This window comes from Sipha flava, unplaced genomic scaffold (assembly GCF_003268045.1).
Source record: "Sipha flava isolate LNK unplaced genomic scaffold, YSA_version1 199_pilon_pilon, whole genome shotgun sequence".
Lineage (NCBI taxonomy): Eukaryota > Metazoa > Arthropoda > Insecta > Hemiptera > Aphididae > Sipha > Sipha flava.
The window spans coordinates 732744-757761 of record NW_020272782.1 but is presented as its reverse complement, the minus strand read 5'-3'; the positions used below and the strand labels follow the sequence as shown (position 1 = coordinate 757761).

Below are 25018 nucleotides of genomic sequence, written 5' to 3'. Positions count from 1 at the left end.
AGCACAAAACGAGCGAGGTATTCATGGACGAGAATATGTGGACCGTTAAGTTACGCAAGAGCATTGGTCACAAGGCTTGCTTGGGAAAGCCCGTCAAGACGCCGAAGGAAATGGGTTGGCTGTGGTCGCTTCGCAGCACCGGTGGAGTGAAGGTACGAAATTCACTCGAAGGACCACGAATTTTAATATAAAAAAAAAATTTTAATATTATAAATTTCATTTTCGTAAAACCGGTCCCGCTCGGCCGCTAGTACTTGGCGAGCATCGTAATCGCGTATGTTCGTCGAGTATTTTGACTTGACGGTTATGTCGTTCGTACACGACTCGTACACTTACCGATCAACAAACGCGATTATTTATAATTCCTCTGGCTTGTATCAAATTTATCGACAACCGACGGGAAACGACAAGCGAAAAAAATCCATTGACTATTATGAATAAATCGATTTCCGAATAGTATGCTTGTGGCTTCTCGGGTATTGAATATTAATTTATAATAACTATACCTGGGGAATATGTATTAACACAACCTAAACTCTTGAAGTTGAAACTGAGTTGTAGTCTAGATGTTAATAAGTTTATCTGTTATAACGTTAACATCAAAATGACTTGTGGAAAAAATGTGTTTATTATTTATGTAGGAAGAGTCTAAGACATAATGCTAACTTAAGTTTATTAGGATTTCCAGAAGATTTAGAAAGATCGAGACAATGGATTATAAATTCTGGTAGATTCAAGATACCTAAATATTTTGTTCCAATACATTGTAAAGCAAATTTAAATAATATATGTATACCGGTATGTGTTTTTTTTTATGAGTATGTGTACACGATTTATAGCAGTGAAAATTCTTCAATATTTAACTTTGAGGAAAGTTTCTGGTTACAAATTGGGTGTAGTTTGTCAACATTGATAGTTTCAAATATTTTTCAAAATCACTGTAATGGATGTGTTAAGTTTGATTTAAATGATATATCATTATGTCATTGATTATATTTAAAATACGTTTTATTTTATTGTAGGTATATATAGATAGGTATATTTAATCAATGGTAGCATAATTGGGTTCATACAGAAAAAAAAAATCACATAATTTCTATGATCCGTTATTTTTTTCATTAGTTAAATATAGGCAATCGCCCCAAAAATTGATATTTTTGTTGTCAATTCTGAATTTAAATAATTTATTAATAATTACTTATTTGGTAACTTGTAAATAATACTAAATTATAATAACTAATCTCATGTAATATATTTGTAATCATTTTTTATTTTACACAATTTTTGCTTATTTTTTAATTTTCGTGTTTATAAGTATTCAACAATATTTTTTGCATAAAAATCCGGGTTTTATTTAAGGTATATTTTTACGTACAGTGGCGCCGAACACGGATATGAACTGGGGAAAATTTCCCAGAACTATTTATGGTTGGGTGGGTGATAAAAAGTGATCGGTCATCATCATTATTTAACAATAATGGTAAGTATTGATGATAATAATTACTAATAGTATGGCAGGTCTCCAAATTTATAAATAAAGCATTATTCGAACAACTAAACATTTTCTTAGCTGGTGGGTCTAACACTAGCATGTTTTCCCCATGACACGAAATATAGATCAACGCCACCGATTATCTACGTATAACGGTATTATCTCATGTGTTATAAATAAAATATTAATAATCCCATGGGGTCTTGCAGATCAATCGGAACTGGAGGCCCGGGGCGATACCAGTGCAAGTCGCAAAAGTCATGAAACGGGCGTCAGAGGGGAAGACGTACATAGGCGATCGACTGCACCCGGAGAGGGCGAAACGGAGAGGTGGGATGCGTAACGAATCGAGCCAACAATCGCTGTTGCAGTCGTTCACCAGGAACAGACACAGATGGGAACACTCGCAATCCGAGATGTCGGAACACTACGAGCAGATGTATTCGGGGTTCGAGAAGGGCGAGAAGCCGCTCTTGACGCTGAAGAAGACGAAAAATGAGTATGGGATCGAAATGAACAGGGTCCGGTATGGCGGGAATACGAGAGGCGAGTCGAGGAGGCCGGGGAGCGAGGACGCCGGCGAGCCGGTGCGCATAAAGCTGGGAATACGTGACTACGACTCGTCTCAGTCCAGTATGGAGATCGAGCTGCTGCCGAAGATGATGACGTGAGACCATCATGGAAATGATCAAGATTAAGGCCATCTTCTCACTAGAGCAACGCGATTTTAATTAAATATCGCGCGATAATCGTTTGTTATATAAGACATGGATTAAAAATCGGGGACTTCCCACTGACGCGACGTAATGCATAGAGACATATTTAGGGAGGGGGAAGGCTCGGGCCCCGGGCGGTAAATTTTGAAGAGCATTTTGATATAATATGGTGCCTAGGACATTTAGGTGATAAACTTGGAGTCGATGTGGAGAATGGGGCGTTTTTTTTTCTTACCTGGGGCGCAAAATTCCTAAATACGTCTCTGGCAATGCGACTACGACGCGACACGATAACAACTAAACTCGCGCGCCACTAGTGCTATCAGTCGCTTGATGAATAGTTGCCATTAGATCACTTAAATTATACTCATGTTTATTTCATTATATTTTATTAATTCATTATTAATATTATAATAGTATTGTATATAATATAATAATTATATAGATAACTATAATTATAAAATTATGTCAAAAAATGTGCAAACTGTATAAAAAGTCTCTTCAAAAATTTTTTAATTTCTGGTCCCACTTTTTCCATAAGTAAGTTAAAACTTTCTTTCGACATACGATAAAAAGATCGAAATCTGACATTATCTTGTATTAATTCATTAGCGGCAAGAAAAAATACGACTGTTAATCGTTAATCTGTATGTATGGATGTACCTACAATCTCCTTCTCCGTTTATTGTGGTTTTGATAATACCAGTATAATGCAATGGTATCGTCATCTTCAGAGGATGACATGTTTGCAACTGACCAACTCTAGTTGCTGAAACATCGCCTAGAGTGTGCAGAACTCACGAAATCATATCGTACGATTTTTTGCTAGGCAACTATTTTTTTTAATCGCATCAACGTTTTGTCGCGTCGCATTGCCCTAGTGGGAGGATGGTCTAAAGGTGCGATTCATATGCATGCGTCCGGAGACTCGCGATTTAATTTCGGCCGCGTAGGTACTATTTTACTTGTTAAAAACAAGTAACCGATTTTTTCTTTTGAGACGCACAAGTCGTGCGACCCGAGAACCTGTAGCTTGATAAAAATGTCGAAATATACAGTATGATATATATTCAAATCGATTCCAGCTCAATTTAAAAAATTCCCTGAATTCGCTTTCATCTGAAGAAATTACTGCGCAGCCAAAAATGAAATCACGCCGCATCGGCCGTGCATCTTTATCACATACGAGTGCATAGGAATCACACCTTAACGGATTTTTTTTTTTTTTAACTAATGTTCTTATTATATCATTTTATATCAGAGGTACTCGTCCAGCGAAACGGTAATGTTACCATAGACGCGGCGAGCACTACTTGGTCCTGCTCCGTACGGTGTTTTTCGTCCGCTTAAAGCAAATCACATAGTTTTAACACTAACCTGTGATGTAGCGTTTTTGTTTTTTCTCGAACAAAAATGGATTCAAAATTATTTATTTATTAATGTCTGTAGCATCTTTTTAAGAGAACACTAATATGGCATGTGTTGTCTACTCATTTGACATATGTATAACATAGAACATTTGCGTTCAGTAAATTAAATGTAGTAATGTTCGCTTTAATATTCGAGTGAACTGACCTACAATAATATTTTTAAGGTGAGACAATTTTTTGCGTTTTATTGGTCTGTTTTTCCCGATATTTAAATGTTTAAGCGAGTTTTTTTAATTGTAATATTTCCACATAGGGTGAAGTAAAATATTTTTGTGGTATAGGCGATTTTGTGAAATTATTTGTTAAACGTATTATTCCCTATAATGGAAATACTTGAAAATGATATTGATCTTTAAAAATACAGTCATTTTAAGGATCAATGTAATTTTTAAGACCATCGTGTAATATATGTTCAACAAATAACATCACGAAATTGTATATGCCACGAAAATATATTACTTCAGTCTACTCATAACTAGCTTAAACATTTTAATATTGGAAAAAATCGCCCAACAATACACAAATAATGTTCTTCTTTTAAAGTATTATTATAGGTCATTTCACTCGAAATTTAAAGCTGACATCACTAAATTCGAACATTTGTCAGGCATAGATATGCGGGTGTGGTTTTTTCTTAACTATAAGAAATTATTGAAAAAATAAAAACACACTAAAAAAAAAACGTTTTACGTATTCGCACCTCATAATCATATTTCTGTGGATCTATACAAAAAGTAATAATTTTTTTACGACTATAAGGCAGAAAAACCATGTTTCGCAGTTCCAAACCGTTCAGTAATAATATTTAATAATATAATATAATATAATAATTATATATACAAGTATATTCATATTGTAAGTGAAAAAATAAGAGCGATACATCACAGGGAATAATGTTCTCTTAATAACGGAAAAAAATAAACCAGTAAGTACTATGAATTTACACAGAATGGTTTCGCCCAGTAAAAACGTATTTTTACGATTAAATTATGAGGGTTTTATGTCCTCTTAATACAGCGGGTAAGTAAACGGGGGTACACGTGGCGATGATCTTCTGATATTCGTATTATACTACAGCAAGTTTCCTTCAGGAGGGTTACCTTGATTCAATAATATTCTGAAGAGTTCTTTCAGAAATGTTTCTCAAACTAGATAAGTTTTGAATTAATATCCCTCGAAGAACACTTCAGAATATAAATTCAAGGTTCTTAGTCGACACGCGAGCTGCTGTTAATATACACATTTATAGAACTTTTCAAGTTGCAGACGTTCCCATGGTGTTTGCGCAAGTTAAAAACTTGAAATCGTATATTTAGTGACTTCCACCTACGCTAAAAATCTTGTTTGAAATTGAAAAACATCCGTGCCAATAATTTCACGTTCCTTTAAAAAATCCTTTACAATTAAATCAATGAAATTAAAAGTACTTTTGTTATTTTATTAAAAGTATAATGTTCGTTTTACCTCTATATTATAATGTATACTAAAGAATATCATCTAAACACTATTTAACTAAATATTTTTTAAAACAATAAAGTATTGTAAAACACTCAAGTCTTTTTTATAGTCAATTATTCGTATGTAATTTATGTGTTAAATAAAAATAATTATAAAATAATAAAATAAAAATAAAATAATAATAACAAGTAATTTGTTGCCCAATCTGCTGTAGATCATATCTCTTGATAAGTGGTATTTTAGGTCCATATCAGGGGCGTATTTAGACTTAATTCTAGGGGAGGGGGTGACTTAATTTTTTTCTTTAATTCAGGCACAAAATTTACAAGTAAAATTGTTGGTAATATTTAAATCAGGTGAATCCTTAATATTTGTGGACGTATATTTAATATCTAATGCCGGATCCACTTAGAATCGACTTGTGTGTAGTTATTTTTTAATACCTGTCTGTGTTTTGAATGTTAAAATTATGTTTTATTTGATTTTTCACTAAGTATTGACCCCACAAAAAGCTCAATTTAGTATTCACAGCCACACGTAATTTGATTTCGTTATAAAATGATCCATATTAAAAAATTTGAAATGTGTACCTCACTTATAATTAATTCCTTAAATACGGATTCAGGGGGGATCACCCCTTCGCTCTCTTATAAAATACGCCCATGGTCCACATTCGTACACAAATCATTATCCTACACTTACAACAATTTTTTTCAAGGTGATGCAGGCAACATGTTTTCTCGATCAAAACATCACCGTGTATATTAATTGGTTTTCCAATTTTTTTGTTTAAGTATATTTTTATTATAGACAGGTATGGAATAAAAAACTTAATGTCAAATTCGTATTTCTATATCCTTAACCGGATAGGATACATAACTCTTGAATTTATCATTTGTATTTAATCGTGAATAACTATTTATAAATATTGTGATATTTATTATATTATTATTATTATTATGTTTCATTATCGCATTAGGTTTCCACGACGGTCGACCCGGGCGATTAGGAATGACTTAGGAATCTATCAGCAAATTTCAATTTTGGTATCACCCTTGAAAGCATTTTAATCGATAAATTAGTATTCGGATTAAAATCGGGGAAAATAAAGGACAGGATTTGTGAGGAAAAATCAACAGAAGAAACAATTTTTTTTCAAATTGTCGAAATCGCACTTGCAAAAGAAACAATTAGGGATATTTCATTAAAAACAACACATGTCGTCGGCGGAGTACAAAAACATGGGTTTGAGTCACGGGAATCACGAAGTTTGAATAAAATAAAAAAAAGCATGGGACCAAGAAGCGCGGACACAGGGGCATTTTCAATCAACGAGTAGCAGCAAACATTTAAAGAGCAAGGATCAAGGAGTCATTGCTGTACCAAAGGTAAATCTAGTTTGCGGTAAATGACACACGGGTATTCAAAATTGTAAATATAAAAATTATCGTTGTAATCTTTGTAGTTGTATAGGACATTTAGCGGTATTGTGTAATAAGTCTAAGAGTACGAATTTTTTTAACTATCGAGAAGGTAGAGAAGGATGTATATGAGAGCTTAATTTTGAACATAGAAACGAACGATTCAAAACTTATTATAATAAACGTAAAAATAAATAATATAAGATTAAAGGCATAGTAAGATTCAGGTTCAGGTTTAACAGTCATTTCGGAAAAAATTTTCTACGAATTATTTGATAAAAATACGATTCTAAAAAAGGTTTTTAAAAATGTTAATGGTTATACTGTTGAAAAAATAAATATATTGGGTTTTTTTTCACAAACATTAATTTTAAAGATAAAACTTTCGAAGATTTTAAAATATATATAGTGAAAAAAGGAAGTTCGAATTTATTAGGTAGAGATTTTATGGTAAAATTTAATATAAAATTAACTAATATCAACGCTACGCCTATTTTTTATAAGCCAAGACAAATTCCTTTTGCATTTAAGGAACAGATGGAAGAGCAGTTATGTGGATTGGAGAAGTTAGGTATAATTTCCCAGGTGGAGTCGAGTGAATGGGGAAGTCCATTAGTACTGATTTTAAAGGGTGATGGGAAAATTAGAATATATACGGATTATAAAGTTATGGTAAATATGTTTGTTCAGGAGGTAAAATATCTATTACCAAGAATCGAAGAAATATTTTAAAAAGTGAGTAAAAGAAAAGAGTTTGGTAAAATTAACCTGAGTGAAGCGTATAACCAATTAGAGTTAGATGAAGAATCTTCGAGAATATTAACGTGGAGCATCCATAAAGGACTTTTTAAAGTACACCGATTGCCATATGGTGTTTCACCAGCTAGTTTTATATTTCAAAAACTAATCGAACAACTTTTTCAAGGTCATGAGTGTGTAGTTAACTTTTTCGATGATATTATAATAACCGGACAAGACCGAGCAGAGCATTTGAATAATTTTGATAAGGTATTTAACATTTTATGCAAAGCTGGTTTAAAAGCTAAATTATCTAAGTGTGAATTTTTCAAAAGTGATATAGAGTATTTAGGTCACATTATTTCAGCGGTAGGTTTACGGAAATGCGAAAATAAAATTAAAGTGATTGTAGACGCACCAGCGCCTCATAATTTAACACAAGTCAAATTAATTGCGAGTATGGTAAATTATTATTCTAGATTCTTACCCAACGATTCGATTATTATGAGGACTATTTATAAATTATTAACGAAAAATAAGCAGTTTTATTGGACTCGGGACTGTCAAAGAACAAATTAAGGAACTGGTTATTTCAGATAAAGTTTTAGTACATTTTAACACAAATTTCTCTATTAATTTGACGACTGATGGATCTAAAGACGATATCGCAGGTTGTTTATTACATACAATTCCGGATAGAAATGATCGATCGATTAGTTTTATTTTGAGAACATTTGTGGCAGCGGAAAATAATTATTCTGTTACAGATAAAGAGGCTTTAGCAATTTATTGGTCGGTTAAGAAATTATTTCAATATCTCCAAAACCAAAGATTCATTATCAGAACTGATCATAAACCTCTCATTGTGATTTTAGGCGAGGACAAAAATATACCAACTACCTTACATCGGTAAGATTTCAGAGATGAGCAGTTTTTCAATATACACTAGAGTACATTAAAGGGAACAATAATTACACGTCATATTTACTTTTAAGGTTACCTACGAGTATAAAGGAGAATATTATGTCGAAAAACAGTGAACCGCAAAGCACATATATTTCATTTATAGAGTTTGAATATTTTCCGATAAATCATAATACAATTAAATTACGAACTAATAGAGATAAAATTATTAGTAAAGTTTATTATTATGTGATCCATGGATGGCCTAAATTGGTCAGTGATGATTTAAAACCATACAAGGACAAACACACTGATTTATCTGTTGAACAAGGGTGTTTGATGTTAGGGTATAGGGTAGTAATACCAAACAAATCACGTAAAAGTATTCTAGACGAATTACATAGCACACATCTTGTGGTAGTGAAAATGAAGGCAGTTGCGAGATCGTATGTTTGATGGCCCAAAATTGACGAACAAATAGAAAATATAGTTAAATCCGGTGATAATTGTTTGCGTTTCAGAAAAAATCCTAAAAAGTCACAATTAATACCACGGAGCAGACCGAGCGGGGTATGGCAGAGGATACACATAGATTTTTTTGGACCTTATCACAATAGTTACATTTCAGTTGTTATAGATACATTTTCAAAGTGGTTGGAAGTAGAAAAAATGAAAAGTAAGGTAAAATGTAAAATATAACAACGGACAACACCATTTTTGAATTGCGAGAGGTTTTTGGTGGATGGGGGTTAATTTTAACGTTAGTTTTGGATAATGGAACTCAATTGACTTAGAATAAATTCATTACGTTTTTAAAAAGTAATGGCATAGTACATTTGCGCACAGCTCCGGGACATCCTATTACAAATGGTGCGGTTGAAAATGCAGTTACAACAACTAAACATGCATTGTCGGCAGTATTAGCGGATCAAAAAAATAAAAATATATCCAAGTCAGTTATATTAAATAAATTCCTACCAGAATATAGAAATATATTTATTTTACTGGGTTGGTAAATAATAGACAGCCTAAAAACATTACAAATATCATGGTTGTGGCTTGTGTAAGATTTGAAAAGAAGGACCACGTTTGTATCTAATAACGGTTATTACAATAAATTAGTATATATTTGATCGTTTTTATATATCTCTGATCACATTTACGGGTTTGCTTACTATACACATGTGTGTGGTCGTTGAAAGGGTCATCTAATTTATTATAATAGCCATTATACCTAACCGTATTTATATCATACTTATTATTATTATATCTTTTTTCAATAGCGATATTCTAAAAAAGCTATAATAATTTCTCTCACGAAACGACTTTTTTGAAATGTTATGGAAATCAAAATTTCAAAAGTTATTTTTCCATGTCGGGTTAAGTTTTAATTTTAAATCGCATATTTGTATTATTATCATTACAGCTAATTTTGTAAGAACAATATTATTTTAAACGTAAGTAGTTTCCAAACTTTCTGGTTCATCTATAGATGGCAGACACGTGCATTGTGTATATTCAGTATAGCTTTCTAAATCAACGCCGATACGATTGTACGTTAATAGTATAATTTCATCGGTCATTACATCGGGCCATGCCATCTGGTATACCGGAGTAATAATATATGTATACATCACATGGACTGAGTATAATTAATATTAAATGCAAAACACGAAAAAAGAGTAATACGTATTAACTTGGTCTAAAAAAAAAAATTAATAAAAAAATGGCAAGTTTTAAGTACTAGACGTGTGTCGTAGAATATATAGTCCAGGAGCGATTTCGCGTATTCTGCGATTACAGAAAAGTCGATATGCACATCTATCTGATCCATTACAACGTTCCGAGTGTAATATGAATGCGTTTGGTATTATTGAACGCAGTATTTTCTGGTTTCCAATATTTGAATTGCATACAGCATTAAAACCGCAGTCCAAACAACTATGTTTTTAAAGTAAATCTTTGTTTTATTTATATACATGTTTTTTTGTTCTTTCAATCGTTCAGAGAATTGTAAAATATTAAAAACAATAAATTTGAATCAAATTCTGTACTGAAATAGTCAGATATCATTTAAGTTATGCGGGAAAACAAAAAAGAACTTATTTTTTATAATATGAGTAATTATTCATATGTGTACCAATACACTAAACAATGGGTACTTTCGTATACTGGGCAATTTACAACATGGTATCTCGGTTAGATCACAACTCGGTGCCCAAGCATTTGTAATGAAAGACATTTTTGGGCTGGACGGTTGATTAACGAATCTTTGTCCAATGGTCATTAAAGTTCTTTAACAAAAGTCAATATTAAAGAAAACTTTTGAGGTCGTTAAGAGTTCACAAATGACATGTTGTCACGGGATCGGTCGAGACATCGTATCAAAAACAGTTTTTGTTGACACGAGCTGTTACAATTTAATATTGAAAAAAACTAGACCGTAAACTTATTTAACACATCAATACATGGCGTTTTTATTTACAATAATAATAATAATATTAATAATAATATAATATAATAATAATGATGATGATAATTATAATAATAATAATAATAATAATAATAATAATAATAATAATAATAATATGATTCGTTTAACAACAACAATATTGTACAACACGTCAACATCAGTTAATTCTGTTGAGCATAATCGTTCAAAAAATAGGTAACCATGTTCCCTTTTCCTTTCACTTCGATGACACCGCGGCAGGTCAACGGGTATCCTTTCAACTTCAATATTTCGTACACTTCGTCGGTAACCTGAAAACGAGTTGGTAACGGCGGATTATACAGAGTAAAAACGTTTATAGTGTGGTAACATACAGTGAGACGCGCTCAAGAAGGTTAGGGGTAGCAGCCAACTCGGGGTGATTGGGTCATGATCATTTAGGTATTAAGGTGAAACTACTAAATCACAAGGTGGGAATAGACTAAAAATACCTGTAGACAGTTGAAATCGTGTATCTACTTAAAATTTTTCTAAAGTGTGTATTCGTGTTTCTAGATTTGTGACGACATTACGAATTTGACAATCCGGAAGTGCTCGGTACTGTCATTACAATAAAACACCAGTTTGATGGGCTGTGTAGGTACCAGTTTGATCTCGATATCTCTGTTCAAAAATCAGAGCACGCCCCGTTAACATGTATTGTTTTATATGCGTAAAACAGAGGCTTGCACAAGCGAATGGGATTTCTCGAGTGGGACGGAGGAAGAGTTCCATGAGACGCGGATTTCTTTAAAATTTAAAAGTAATCAAGGTTCATTACATTTGAAAAATGATACCGAACGAAACTCGGTTTACCACATCAAGCGTACAAAGTATAAGTTTACCAAAACAGTTTCTTAGTATCAAGACTTTTGAGATATTTTAAGAACAACTTAATGCTTATGTATATATGCATAACATTATTTTATAGTTGTATTAAAACATCAAGCCTGATTGATTACATTAAAAAAATATAAATATAATTTTTATACAAAAAAAACTTTTGAAACTAATCGTACTTCAAATTTTATAAGCTTTCATAAAATAATATGCACATTCAAGTATATTTTTATTTAAATGCCTCAAGGGCAAAGGGTTTTAAATAAATTAAAACTAATTATTTTTAAATAGAATCAATACGAAATCATAATTATAAGTAGTTAATATGTACATAAAAATTATATATTGTAACAATATATTATAGTAAAAGCTGTTAAATTGATATGATTAAGGATAAATTTATTAATTTTGAAAAATGTCTAAGAAATCTATGGAATTGACATAATTTATGATTGAAAATATTTCAAAAGCTTACGAGGAAAATCATTATGAAAGTATTGTAGAGAGAAAACATATAATAATATAAATATACAAGTATTTATACTCAATTTTCAAGTCCCATAAATTAAATTAATAAACTTAAATCTTAAATCTTCAGAAATATAAATAGATCTACCAGAACTTTTCATTTTGGAATTATTCTTACAATAGCAATGGTATATCATGGGTACTAAGTTTCACAGCCCAAAATCCATTCCTTTATTTCACCAGACCATGTAACCTGCATGGTTGGGTATAAACGAGTTAAAAGTTAAAATTAAGTTAAAACCTTAAGTTAATTAACTAGTTACTTTTTTTACAAATTAATTTTTTAACTTCATAAGTTACTTTTTTTTAAAGATTAACGTGTTAGCTTTAAGTTAATTTTATTTAAAAGTATCTAAATTAAGTTAATTTTAGTGCAAAGAATAATGCAAATTAATAAATGAGGTTTTTAATATGAATTTCCTGTAGATGAAAATAATATGAAAGATAACTTTAATAGTCATTAAATGTGGTATATTTTTTCATATTTTTATAACATTGTTATTGTATAAATACTATAAACCCATGGGAACCCTAAGAATATTCTGTGAAAATTATAAATACCATGAGAGCGAGTGTCGATGGAGGATTAATCACAAAACGATTGTGGTATAATTTCCAATTTAATTTCATTATTAAAATTGTGAATTGATTTGAATATGAGTTCAGGACTAAGATTTATTTTAGAAAATTAGGTTTTTTGATAGCTAGTTAATACTCTTATGTATCATTTTAAATTTCTCCAGTAATTTTCTTGCACGTAAAAAAACTAATATTATGTATGCAATTTTTTATTTTTGCAAATTAGAAAATTTTAACTTTGAACTAAGTTAAGTTACCTTTTTTTTTCAAAATTTACTTTTAACTTAACGAGTCAACAAAAAAATAAAAGTAACTTTTAATTCAGCTTAACTTTATTATTTTTAAATAATTTAACAAGTTAAAAAGAATTGTTAAATTACCCAGCCTTGGTAGCTGGATCAATTTATTTAATTAATTTATCATTAAAAGTTATAAGAATTAATAAAGTAATTATTAATTTTTGAGACAAAATAATCAAAATGAATTATATTAGCAATCACATTAATGTTTGAAACGTTGCTGTTTTTGGTAGATTGCAAAACGATTGAAAAATAATCTTTTTAAAGTACTAGTTGAATACATTTCCCAAAACATGAAATTATATTCGTAAAAATCGTATTGTTTTGCATGACTATTTATTAAAAATCTAAAATAATTAAATTGAAAAGTTACATATTAAACATTAACGTTTTAAAATTGTAATATAGTAATGAATAAAAAAAAAAAAATTAATTAATTTTTGAAATTTAAATTAAGTGAGGAATGCTTATCAATGAATTAAGCACATAGTCTATATTTGATTTTATGTAAAAATATCAAATCAATTTGATGTTTAAAAAAATAAAAACTAATGATGTTTTTATTTTATATAAATTTTCCGTAAAATAAAAAGGGTCAAACAAACACTGAAGTCTAAATATAGAAAACACCTAAGATATTGATATTAAATTAATTAATAAATTTACTTGTATTTCATTCAACACTCCTGTGGAGTCCATTCGGCTGGCTACATTAACGGCGTTGCCCCAAATATCATATTGCGGTTTTCTAGCTCCTATAACTCCTGCCACCACTGGACCGATATTTATGCCTGCGAATATCATAAACATTAATTAGTGTTTAAAGACGTGCGGTCCTGTTGAATTAATTTGCGATTATTTGGTAAACGTCAATCGATTATTGCAGTTGTTGTTGTGTACTTATAGCGGTTGAAAATAGTATCAAGTAATTTATGAAAAAGATGATGTAAATTTAAAAAAATAAATATTTAAGTTAACATGATAAATTATTAAAAAGCTATTGAAACGTATAAAATAAAAACATTTTCCAAGCAGAAATAACACTAACATCAGCAGAAAAAGACAGCATAAAATACTAACCGTACACACGTCGTACTTAATATTTAATTATAATGGATGTATTAATGAGTACGCTCGGATTATGAATTTTTAAATGGTCTTCAAAAATAATAGTTAATATTTAATTTAAAAATCTTGTTTTGGGATTTGTCTGGATATCTCGGATCGCCTACAGGGTTGATGTAATATCATTGATATTTGGGTTGAAGTGTGTATGGGACTTTCTTTTGTTTATTTTTTTTTTTTTTTTTTGTTTAGCCCACGTTCACACGTTTTGATTCGGTTATATTTTATCGTGAAAAACGAGGTGGTTAATAGAAAACTCGATTCACATCGTTGAAGACGTAGTTCGTGATATTTTTGTTACAGGAAAAAAATAATATTACTGAAATTTCGTACTCCAAGTGTTTTTAAGTGTAATATAACGGGTATAAGATGAAAATAAACGGAAAATGTTCGAATTTAATCGGAAGGAATTAGAAAATGTTCATCTATAGTAGTACCATACTGCGTGATTGTTACGTTTATAATTCAAGAGTAATTTTTAATCAAATATTTTCAAGTTGTATTCGTTCAGGTTTAATAACACTTGAGACGGTAATAACTTGAATGTTTAACATTAACATCATATAATATTTATAGGACCCGGACGCGCTTAAACGTTCTGTACAAAACCGCGAGCCAAAGGGGGTTTAGACGAGTTTCGCTACCGATTTACATGTTTTTACGCCAAAAGTGATTTAAAAGCGCACAAACATATTTGATCGCAATCGAAACGAGATGAAAACATTAAAAAGCGACACGGGACGGACACTAATAATAGATTCACGGTCCGAACCGGAAAAATCTTCTCGGAAACATTACGCAATACCGCGCATCCGGTGTTTTGCGCACAATGACCGGAATAAATTATACGTTCGAGCAGACGCTCCGTAGGACCTTCTAGGAAATCGGAAAGAGTAGAAATGACGCGCGCAGATGTACGACATGTATTAACATAATTTTATATTCGAAAACGGAATCCACAACGTCCTGCGCGAGTCCAAAGGTTCTCGTGTCTTAAAATTAATACGCGCGAGATAATTTGCGGTGTAATTTGTACGGGGATGAGAGATCAAGAGGATGCTCTCGAGTGTCGACCCACAAGGAGAAATAAGTCAATACTCACGGACCGAACTGTAACCCGTAACAATAACCACGAGATTTCGGAAAAAGAAACACGTTAAGAAATCGGATCAAAAAAATCTTTTGCACATTTGCAGGTAATATTATTTTATAACCTGCGTTGACAAGGCAATTGTAAAGGATAGTTAGCATCGTTACAGTTATAAATCGACGTTTGACGCATTGACATTATAAATTTACTTAGTTTTTAGATAAAATTTGAACATCCCACCCGTCTCACATTTGATAAGATCCCAAAAAGTTTTCCGTTATAACGGTGGGGGGGGGGAGAACCGTTCACCTACTAGCACGTACCTATTCTGATGCGGAAGTTGTTGAACGAGTGCTCGTTGACGTAGGCCAACTGCTCGCGCAGGCGGAGCGCGTAGTCAGCCATGGCGGTGACGTGCGTGTACTGTTTGCTGTCGCACGTGTTCCTGGTCAGCCCGGACGCGGCCATGTATGTGGCGCCGGTCGACTTGATCTTCTCGATGCACTGGAAACGCGGCTCGCCCAGCAGCTCGTCGAAGTCCGCGATGATCTCGTTCAGCAGCCGCAGGCATTCCACACCCTCGTTGTTCGCCTCTAGCTCTACGTAGAACTCGGAGAAGTTCGGTATGGATGCGAACATTATGCAAACGCTGTCGCACTGCTCGTGGTACAGCTCCTGGTGGGCAAAATGAAGCGGAAACGGTGATTAGCAGAAGGAGAAGGAGGAGGAGACGCGCAGGGCTGCATTCAGTGCATGGCACGGGCCAGGGTCGCGAATTTCAACACTACTTATGTAATATTTTTCACGAAATACGAAAAAGATGTAGTTAAAACAATTTCATTCGACAATGACATTGATAAATTTGCCTCTACAAAAGCAGTAAGAAAACTACCATTGTAATATTGTACCAAACAAATTTAAAATCATCTAACACAATTGTCAAACAAAAACATTTGAAGAAAATTACATGTATTTATAATATATTGATTGTTTATATTTCAAAGTAATACAAATAGTTATTAAAGTTTATTAGCAATTATTACCTTGCATACTATGTTTTTATACATGCTTTATACATCTTAAATTATGTTTTGTAAAAAAATGCAAATTTCCCATCGAGGGGGGGGGGCCTATATACAGTGATTCACCAGGAGCGCCACCCCAGACCTCAATACGGTCCTGAGGAGACGCAAAATATGAACAAGACATTCGAAAGCGTGCGCGGGACTACGGCCCTAATTAGTTTATTACTCAGAAACTTTTACCTAACAGATCAGGTGTATTCTTACAGTTTCCTACGTAGTCACCATTTAAGCTGATACATTTTTCCCAACGACGGAGTAACTAGAAAACGTCATCTCGGAAATACGCAGCACAATTTCCATCGCAGTATTTGCTAACTTGACTTGCTCCTCATCTGGAAAATGAGTTTCTACTAAGTTTTTTTTTTAATGGACCAAAAAACAAAACAATCCCGGGGTTATACAGTTGACGTCGTAATACTTTTCACGTATATTTTTTCAGTTAAGCTTTGATTTTTCCCGCTGAATGTGAGGTTCCATTGTCGTGCAGCATTTTCACATTTCCTAAGCGTAATGCCTTTTTTTTCTTGAAACGAATTTTTCTTTCAAATTTTTTAACGTTTCAATGCGTTGGAGTTACCATTGATCGTTTCACTTTTTGATAATGATTATTTTCAAAATGATTAGGAAAGTAATGAACGCAGTTAACGAATACTTCGATGGAAAATGTGCTGTGTATCAATTTAAATGGTGACTATGTAGAAAAATAGAAGAATACCTATGTTATATTTATGGTTTTTAAAAAGTTTTAAAGTAATAAATTTATTTTTTATCTTTTAGTATATTTTTGTATCTTATTTGTCAGACAGCTCTCGTATTAGTTAATCGACGTTAAATGGGCATTTGTAAGCCTAATAAAAATGTTAAAAATATATAGATTATGATTTATTAGTATGTATGTTCTACAATAATCGTTATTAATTAGCAGACATTTTTATTTGAAGTACCTGATCATGGTGAAAAATATCAAAATCAATTAAGTAATTGAAGAATTTATAATAATTGTTACATACGATATTCGCCCAGTTTTATAAATATTTTTAATCATTTAATAATATTCTTTTGATTTATAAAACTTTAATATGAATCAATTATAGTACATTGAAGAAGAAAAATGTTTTTGTTGAAATATTAGACATTTTAAATTAAAGGTATAAAAATAAAACAGCTTAAGAGATTTCGTAAATTTAAAAAAAAATTAACAGGGAAAAATAAATTTTAGCTTCAATATTATTACTTTAATTGCATTTTTAGGATTAAAAATTAAAGAATGAATCTTTAACTTCTTTTCATCTCTACCTGCCCCCATAAATGATGTGGTGATATGTATATCTGAATTAATTGAGTTATATAACCTAGTCTAATGAAAATATCTAGTTCAACCTATGGTAGTATGCTTAAGTGCACACAGAAATCTAAATAAGTTAAATATATATTTTCATTTATAAATAAAGTATTTATATATTATGTACATAATTTGGTGCCTTAAATTTTAATATCAACAATCTCAACAATACGTTCTAGAGAAACTAAAGTACGGACACAACGGTGATAATATATGTTCCAAACTTCTATATTTAGAAATTTAAAAATTACAAAATGACTACACACATTAATGCTCGATAAAATACAGTAGGATCGATCGTCCTTTGAAATTGTAAAGCATTAAGTATATAGCTATAATAGTTCCTATTGAAAAGTTACGGATTCCAAACTAAAACTTCAATTGGACCGATAGACCCGTCTTTCGGAAATGCATTATTATGCTTACACGAAGAAAAAAAAATACGTTTTACGATTCCTTTTAACAAAACAATATGAAAAAGTACAACGTTATTACAATTATCTGTTACAATTGAATTACAAGTTATTTAAATTGGTCATTGCAATGATTTTGAACTTTTCGCGAGATGAGGGAAACCGATGAGAATCCTTTTTTTTTTATTCGATCACGTCCCGGTTTGGCTGCATGCTTGATATTTGCATTTTGGATCCAACTGGTGTACATTGGTCGATGATTGCTCGTCGGAGCACGGTAGGAGGAAGAGCGATAATCGTGATCGTCCGGTTGGGTGCGGAGTGTCGGTTGGCCGATGTGACATTACCGAGAGCGGATAGCGCGAAGTAAGGATCGCGACACGATATGTTATTAAAACACAAAACATTCCGAACTTGTGCACAATGCAATGCACTCCATTAAGTGTCAAGTACGTTTTGGTGGAAATGAATTCGCTGTAAATGTAACCGAGTACTATTCATTGCGTTTCTCGTGTCAGACCTTGTCACGTGACCGTACCGCGGACCGTATCATTAGAGTGGTCGAAAAGGTCGGTTTCTGTCTTATACATATGTAACTCCGAGTAAATGTCAACTCGGTGTATCTCTGTGTACCTGTCAGAATGTTTAACATTTTTTTTTTCGGTCGCTAATCACCGTCGATCACAACAAAACCGTGCTTTACTCTAAGTTTTCTTTTACCCGCGGTGAAAACGTTTCGTTCCATACTCAACTCTTCGAACCTCCTAAAACGATGTAGCGGATGTGATCGTTCAGAAACACCTTCGAGCTATAACGTTACATATTACACTGATATATTACCGAGATGAAAAGTATAGTTATACTGACTGCATAATAAAACGAACTGCGAATCTCACAACGAATTAAAACCTAACGTTTGTTTGCAATGGCTCCGGGTGTGCACAAAAATATAACAAATTTCATTAGGGACAAGTTGTCAAGATCCTTAGGCGTAGCCAGACTTCACGTTCAGGGTATGCAAGAAAACTAAGTGAACTTATAAAAAAAAACAGCTGTCTCCAGAAATGTAAAATATAAACTGTTATTTCCATAGGTGCTCAGTTATATACTCTGCGGCCCTCTGGCTACGCCTATGTGTGGATCCCACTACGTGCCCGAATAGTTGTGATATCATTATAATATCAACATTACTTAAGCCTATAAGTAAGTCGTCGACTGTATACCAAATAGGAATCAATATATTTTTCCAAAAATCATCAGTTAATGAAATTTGCTCAAACTCGGATATTCAGGGGACACTCGTATTTTTTTTTTTTTATCACTGAAGTTCTAATTTTATAACTTTTCGGTTACATGCAGCAAATAAACAATCTGTTCGGCAAAATGAACGCACGCGGATTGCCTAGGTATCACATTAAGGTGTTTTTTTCTTTCATTTTTTGTTGAATTGAATTGCTTTCTGTTTTAGCCCCGAAGGTGTTTATCGTTTCCGTTGTACAAGGTAATTGCGCAGGGAAGAGACTGGCAGGGCTAGTCGTGCAATTTAAGAAAAAAATAACAACAATGAACTTGGCTGTTATTTTTCTAATTTTTTCAATCGAGTAAATGTGTCGTGATTGTTATTTATGAACGCCGGAGAACGGAAAATGAAAGCTCTCTGATGTATCTCTTATTCCAATTTGGTAAATCATCAATTGGGTTAGAGTTTCCTCCTTATTTTGTTTGTCTTAGAAACTTTTATCGTCAAACACCGAAATATTCCTTAGTTTAGAATAATATACTTCTTAAAAAGTAGGCAAGTGGTGTTTAAAATAAAACACATTGTCAATGCATTTCAATATAAAGTTTAAGTCGAGAGGTAATGAATTCATTAGCCATTTCTCTCTCTTTTTTTTTAATATTATTCATAATTTTAATAGAAATTTAAATCTATTGTATGGTTTATTACATAGGTGTGCTGCACTAACCGCTTAAAATCGTTTTTTAGTAAAAATGAATTAATTACCGACCAGAGCCTGGAATAAAGTTTTTCCCAAAATGAGGTCGCGTGTTATGGTTTTTAACTTACGAAATTTTTTTTAAATAATTAAACATATTATCCCACATTAATTAACAACAAACCTCCCTCTCCAAAATAATCACACACCTTTGGGAGTATTTTATTTGAATTTCATAAAAATTAAATCATAGCTTTACCAGTTTTTAAATGATTGATTATATTTAAAATATAACAGTGGTAATTCAACTAAAAACTTTAACAATTAAGACAAATGGATTTTCTAGTAATTAAAGCACATACAGTTATAAGGGTTTTCACTACAAATTTATAGCCGTAATAATTAGATATTTTTTGAATAAATAAAGAAGTTCTATTGATAATTCATTAAATTATGATTTTTGGTCAATCATTTTAGTATAATATTGGACTGCTAGACAAATTATTTCATTTTAGTGTTTAAGTATTTGATTTTTGTGTTGCATTATACCTATATATTTCTAAGTTTTTAGGTTATTAAATAAAATGTTAGACATTATATTTTACCCAAGGAATCAAAATTAAATTTATGAAAAATCAAAAATGTCATATTATCATTTTTAGCTTTGTTATATTGTAATCATTTATCATATAAAATAATACTTACGTCAACGGGCTTATCTAAAGTCAAAAAATGATCGGCCACGTGAACAGGAAGAATATTTGCTAAAAGTTTACGGTTGTAAGCTTCCAAGTGTTCCATATCTTCTTTTTCTTCTGTAAATTAATTATGATTTATCACAATACGTAACTAACACCGATAATGGCAATATAAAATTGATTTCTAACCCGTTGCCTGCAGTTTCCAAAGGAAATCTAGCCTAGAAGTCACTTCGGTCTGTTGTGCTTGTAGAATTAACGCGACAATCAGTCCCATCATGACGACAAACATAAAAATACGAATCCAAAAAGATTCTTCAATCGGCCTGCAACGAAAGTTGATGATAATAATAATAATCATAATAGTTTATCATACAAAACACGTCGTGAAACAATATTATTCGTATTAACAGATCGATTATGCGTATAAGTGATTAAGTGTTAACGTATGCGTAACATTGCATAACCGTCATGTAATGTACCTTTATAGGAAGTAATCACCAGGCATAATATTATTATACGGTAATATTAATTAATCAATCATTTGTAGGTAATATTATAATCCATTAGCTGTATACGAGTCCTAATTGACAACGGAGGATCATAAATCAAAATCGCCGAACGATATGTGTTAAACTATATTACTCAGTTGCTGATCGCAATTATTATTAAATTATCTTTATACCGGAAAAACAAGCTATAGCTAGTTATATGTTACAATTAAAAATTTAGATTTTTTTGTTTATTTGATATAATTAGGTATTTTTGTTTTAAATTAAGCTCGTTGTGTGCTTTATTTATTTTTCGTCGTATTTATTCCAAAAAATAAAACATCACGTTGTCGTTATTAACTTTTAAGCTTTATTGGTTGCAGTAGCATATTATATTTTTTATAAAATGCTTCAAGCAAAAATAATCCAACAAGAAAAATGTACGACCGTTTTAGCAAGTTATACAATGAGGTAGTAACGTTTTATGAAACGTCATTATTTAGAAACAACATACAAATTCAATAAAAAGGTCACTAAATAAAATTTGTTCAAATATTATTGATATTTCCAATTTCAGTTATAGAGCGAGTACAGCGAAAAACCAAGAGATGGTACCGGAAATTTGTTTTTTTATTTAATGTTTCTAAAAAAATACTAGGAACATTACCCGTATTATCCGAAAAAAATATCGGCCAATTAAATTCTTATTATCAAGCAGAGTTAAAAACGAACGTTTAAAAAAATATCGATGCGTAAAAACGAAAATAACATGAACGAAAAGAAAACACTGAAGATAATGAAGATACGCAGTTGTTAGGGTTCAAAAAGATATAAAAAAAAAAAAAAAAATAATAAATAAATAAATAAAAATGAAAAATGTGTATCGATTACGGTAAAATAAGTTCGTTAAAAACATTTTTTTGAAGCATCACAAATAAGTTAATAACTGTCGTTCGCTGTTGTGTATCGTGCAAACCACACAGTAGTTTTTTAAAAATTTAATTACGGCACAGTACTGTAGTACGATAATTAATTAATCGGTGCCTGTAATTTGATCAGTTTTGAGTCACGACTTCGCAAATTGCGGATATTAGTACACAATAAAAAAAAAAAAAAATAAATAAATAAATAAAAAAAACGTAAAGTTTATCGACATACCCGAAGCAACCCATCACATCTGTTTATAGCCCATTTGTGCCCGAAATATTTTTAATAAAAACCGTGTAACGATGCCAAACTATATTATTTCATGATTGCGCATTTACTATGATATTGTTTACCAATTTAACTAATTTTAGTTTTAACGTTACATCCTTATCAATATTATCGAATATCGGTCCATTTTATCTTAACCGCAGTTCATAACAATTCTCACTTCTATCTGTGAACCTTACAGTCAATTTACTTAGGAGTATTTTAAAATATCAAATACGAGTACTACTAAAAATCATGAGTGTTTAGTTTTTCGAAACTTTAAATTTCACTTTAGTAGAAATTTGGTTACGGGAGATATAAATTGGCGATGCGTTATACAAAAAAAAAAAATCATTCAAAATCAACACTATTCGATATTAAAGACTTACACAATTACGAACCGAATACTAATGAAGATTTAAACTTGCTGGTAGTTAGAGAAAATCCATAAATAATATGGTAATGTTTTATTCGAAATGGGCGCATATGGGTCATAAATCGACAGGCAGTACCTTATATTTCGGGTGCAACTATCCACATCTATCGGGGCACAAATGGGTCGGCGTTTATTAGTTGGATCCCGAAGACCCTCATTTAATCTAGTGATGTCCCAGAATTTTTCAGGTAATACACTTGTTGGGTCTCATAGTTTTACAATGTAGTTCTAGTCGGGTCCATTAAAAAAAAATATTCACTTTTTCATTTTTACAGATTTAGAATTGAGTCACCTATACATTTTAACACAGGTATGATTATTTTTTTTAAGTTTGTAATATATGGCATATAATTATTAATTGAAAATTAGAATACTGGTATATGGTATTAAAAAAATTAAAAATTTACAAAATTGATAAAATTTTAAATGAGAGAGCTTTTACAAACTCAAATCTATTAATTTTTTAGCATTATTAAGCGTATCAATACTTGAAGTTACAGGTTTTATTGTCGTATTGGTCGGACCAAACTAATATGTTATGGTTTTATAGTGGGACCGAACTCGTATGTTATCGTTTTTATGATTGGACCCAATTAGTTGTTTATCTTTATTATAAATATTATCTGGGACCCAACTCGAATATGCCACTCCGGTGTGCAAATGGATTGTACCTCCCGATGCTTTAAATTGTCGCGGGTATAAAAAAAAAACTGATGACATCTGTATAGTGTTGTATACGATGATGTATTTTTATTCATATGATTCCAAAAAAAATCTAATAAAGTGGCAAAGTCTATCATAACATGTTTTGGCGAACAACACTACATCTAGTATTACATTGGAAAGTCGAAACGTAGATCCAAATAAAAAAATTACGCCATCTAGGTATACATGCATCATCACGGGTCACCTAAGGTCAAGCCTATATAACAGACCTGGAAACTAAAGCTAAGGGGCAGAGTCTACCAGGTAGACCAGTTATCAACATTGTGTCGTTTTGATTCAAGTTAAAAGAGTTGTTAATTTTATTAAATAAATATCATAGTTGCCCATTTAAAGTGTTTTATCGAATTAACAAAAACGAACCATGAAAATAGTAAAATAAAATATATGGGGACGGACACTGGTAAATTTTTATTTGACTTCGAATGAGACGATTTTCACAATACATTTTTATCTTATCAATATTTATGGCAAATTTGGCATAAACTGTCGGTGTAAATGTATTGTATGTCATTATTTGTGTGCTACACACGTAGTCGAAAAACTGATCCAATTTTGAGCAGCATGGTTTTAATATTGGTCATCATCATTTCATTTACACCTATTTTATACGAATTATTGTACGTAAACTTGATTTTATGTTGCGAACAATTCGCAAGCAGATGTTTTAGTTTTAGTTTAGTAACGTGGCTGAACAGAAACAGAAACCAATTAGGTCGTAATATAATGGCGATAGTAGAAATACGGGAGCTGGTTCGGTACCAGTCTTGTGGTCAAGTTAACAGAAAATGTTGATGGTTATGTACAGAATCCAAAACTCTAGACACGGGAACATTGTCATGTGGATACGTCTTACACATAGAATAAACGAGTATGACACACAACCGTTCCCCTAAACGATTTGGTTGTCAAAATGAAATCATAGTATCAATCGATTCTGCTTTTATTAAAATGTTTGCACTACATACATATATAACACAATGAATTTATTATGACAACTGATTCGTCGTCAGGGAAACGATGAATATTTTACCCGTTTATACTTTTCACTCGACGAGTGTGACATCCGGCGTGACGTTTCGTAAAATAAGTTAGCATGAATCCTCCTCGGTGATAAGACATATCCATGTTAAAAATTAAATCACACATGTTATTATTGTTAATTTACGATATCTGGTTTTCTTAGAGAATGATACGGTGCAACACAGAAATATTATGTTTAAGCTTATATGTTAGGTGAAAATATCTTAATATATTGTATAAAACTGTATAGATCACAGTGTTGTACATCAGGGGTGACCAACCGGTCGATCGTGAGATAAATTCGAGTCGATCGCGACAATCTTTCATATTTTCTTGAATTTTTGATTTTTTTTTTTTTTTTTTTTTTGTTTATCCCGCGAATATAAAAATTAGATTTAGAAAAATATAATATATAACTATGAAAAACGAGATTATACATTTATTTATCGAGTAACTATCGTATAGTCAGAGGAACATTGTACTCGTACGTACCACGCTTGTACATACAATAGATAGGGTGTTTCAAAAAGAATACAGGATTTAAATCTGCTATAAATTTAATTTAT

At 31.6% G+C, this 25018-nt stretch overlaps 1 protein-coding gene across 5 annotated transcripts in view; it reads right to left on the bottom strand.

The window, feature by feature from the left end:
* Positions 1 to 10715: 10715 nt before the first annotated feature.
* Positions 10716 to 25018, bottom strand: part of LOC112681910 (adenylate cyclase type 5) — a 223621-nt gene continuing 209318 nt past the window's right edge. For all 5 annotated transcript variants that reach the window (XM_025552266.1, XM_025552268.1, XM_025552265.1 and 2 more), the window contains 5 exons: positions 20775 to 20911; positions 20593 to 20702; positions 15434 to 15785; positions 13562 to 13686; positions 10716 to 10921 (listed from right to left, as the gene is read on the bottom strand). In XM_025552266.1, the coding sequence (XP_025408051.1) occupies positions 10793 to 10921; positions 13562 to 13686; positions 15434 to 15785; positions 20593 to 20702; positions 20775 to 20911 (853 nt within the window). In that variant the 3' untranslated portion in view covers positions 10716 to 10792. The remainder of the gene's footprint in view (positions 10922 to 13561; positions 13687 to 15433; positions 15786 to 20592; positions 20703 to 20774; positions 20912 to 25018) is intronic.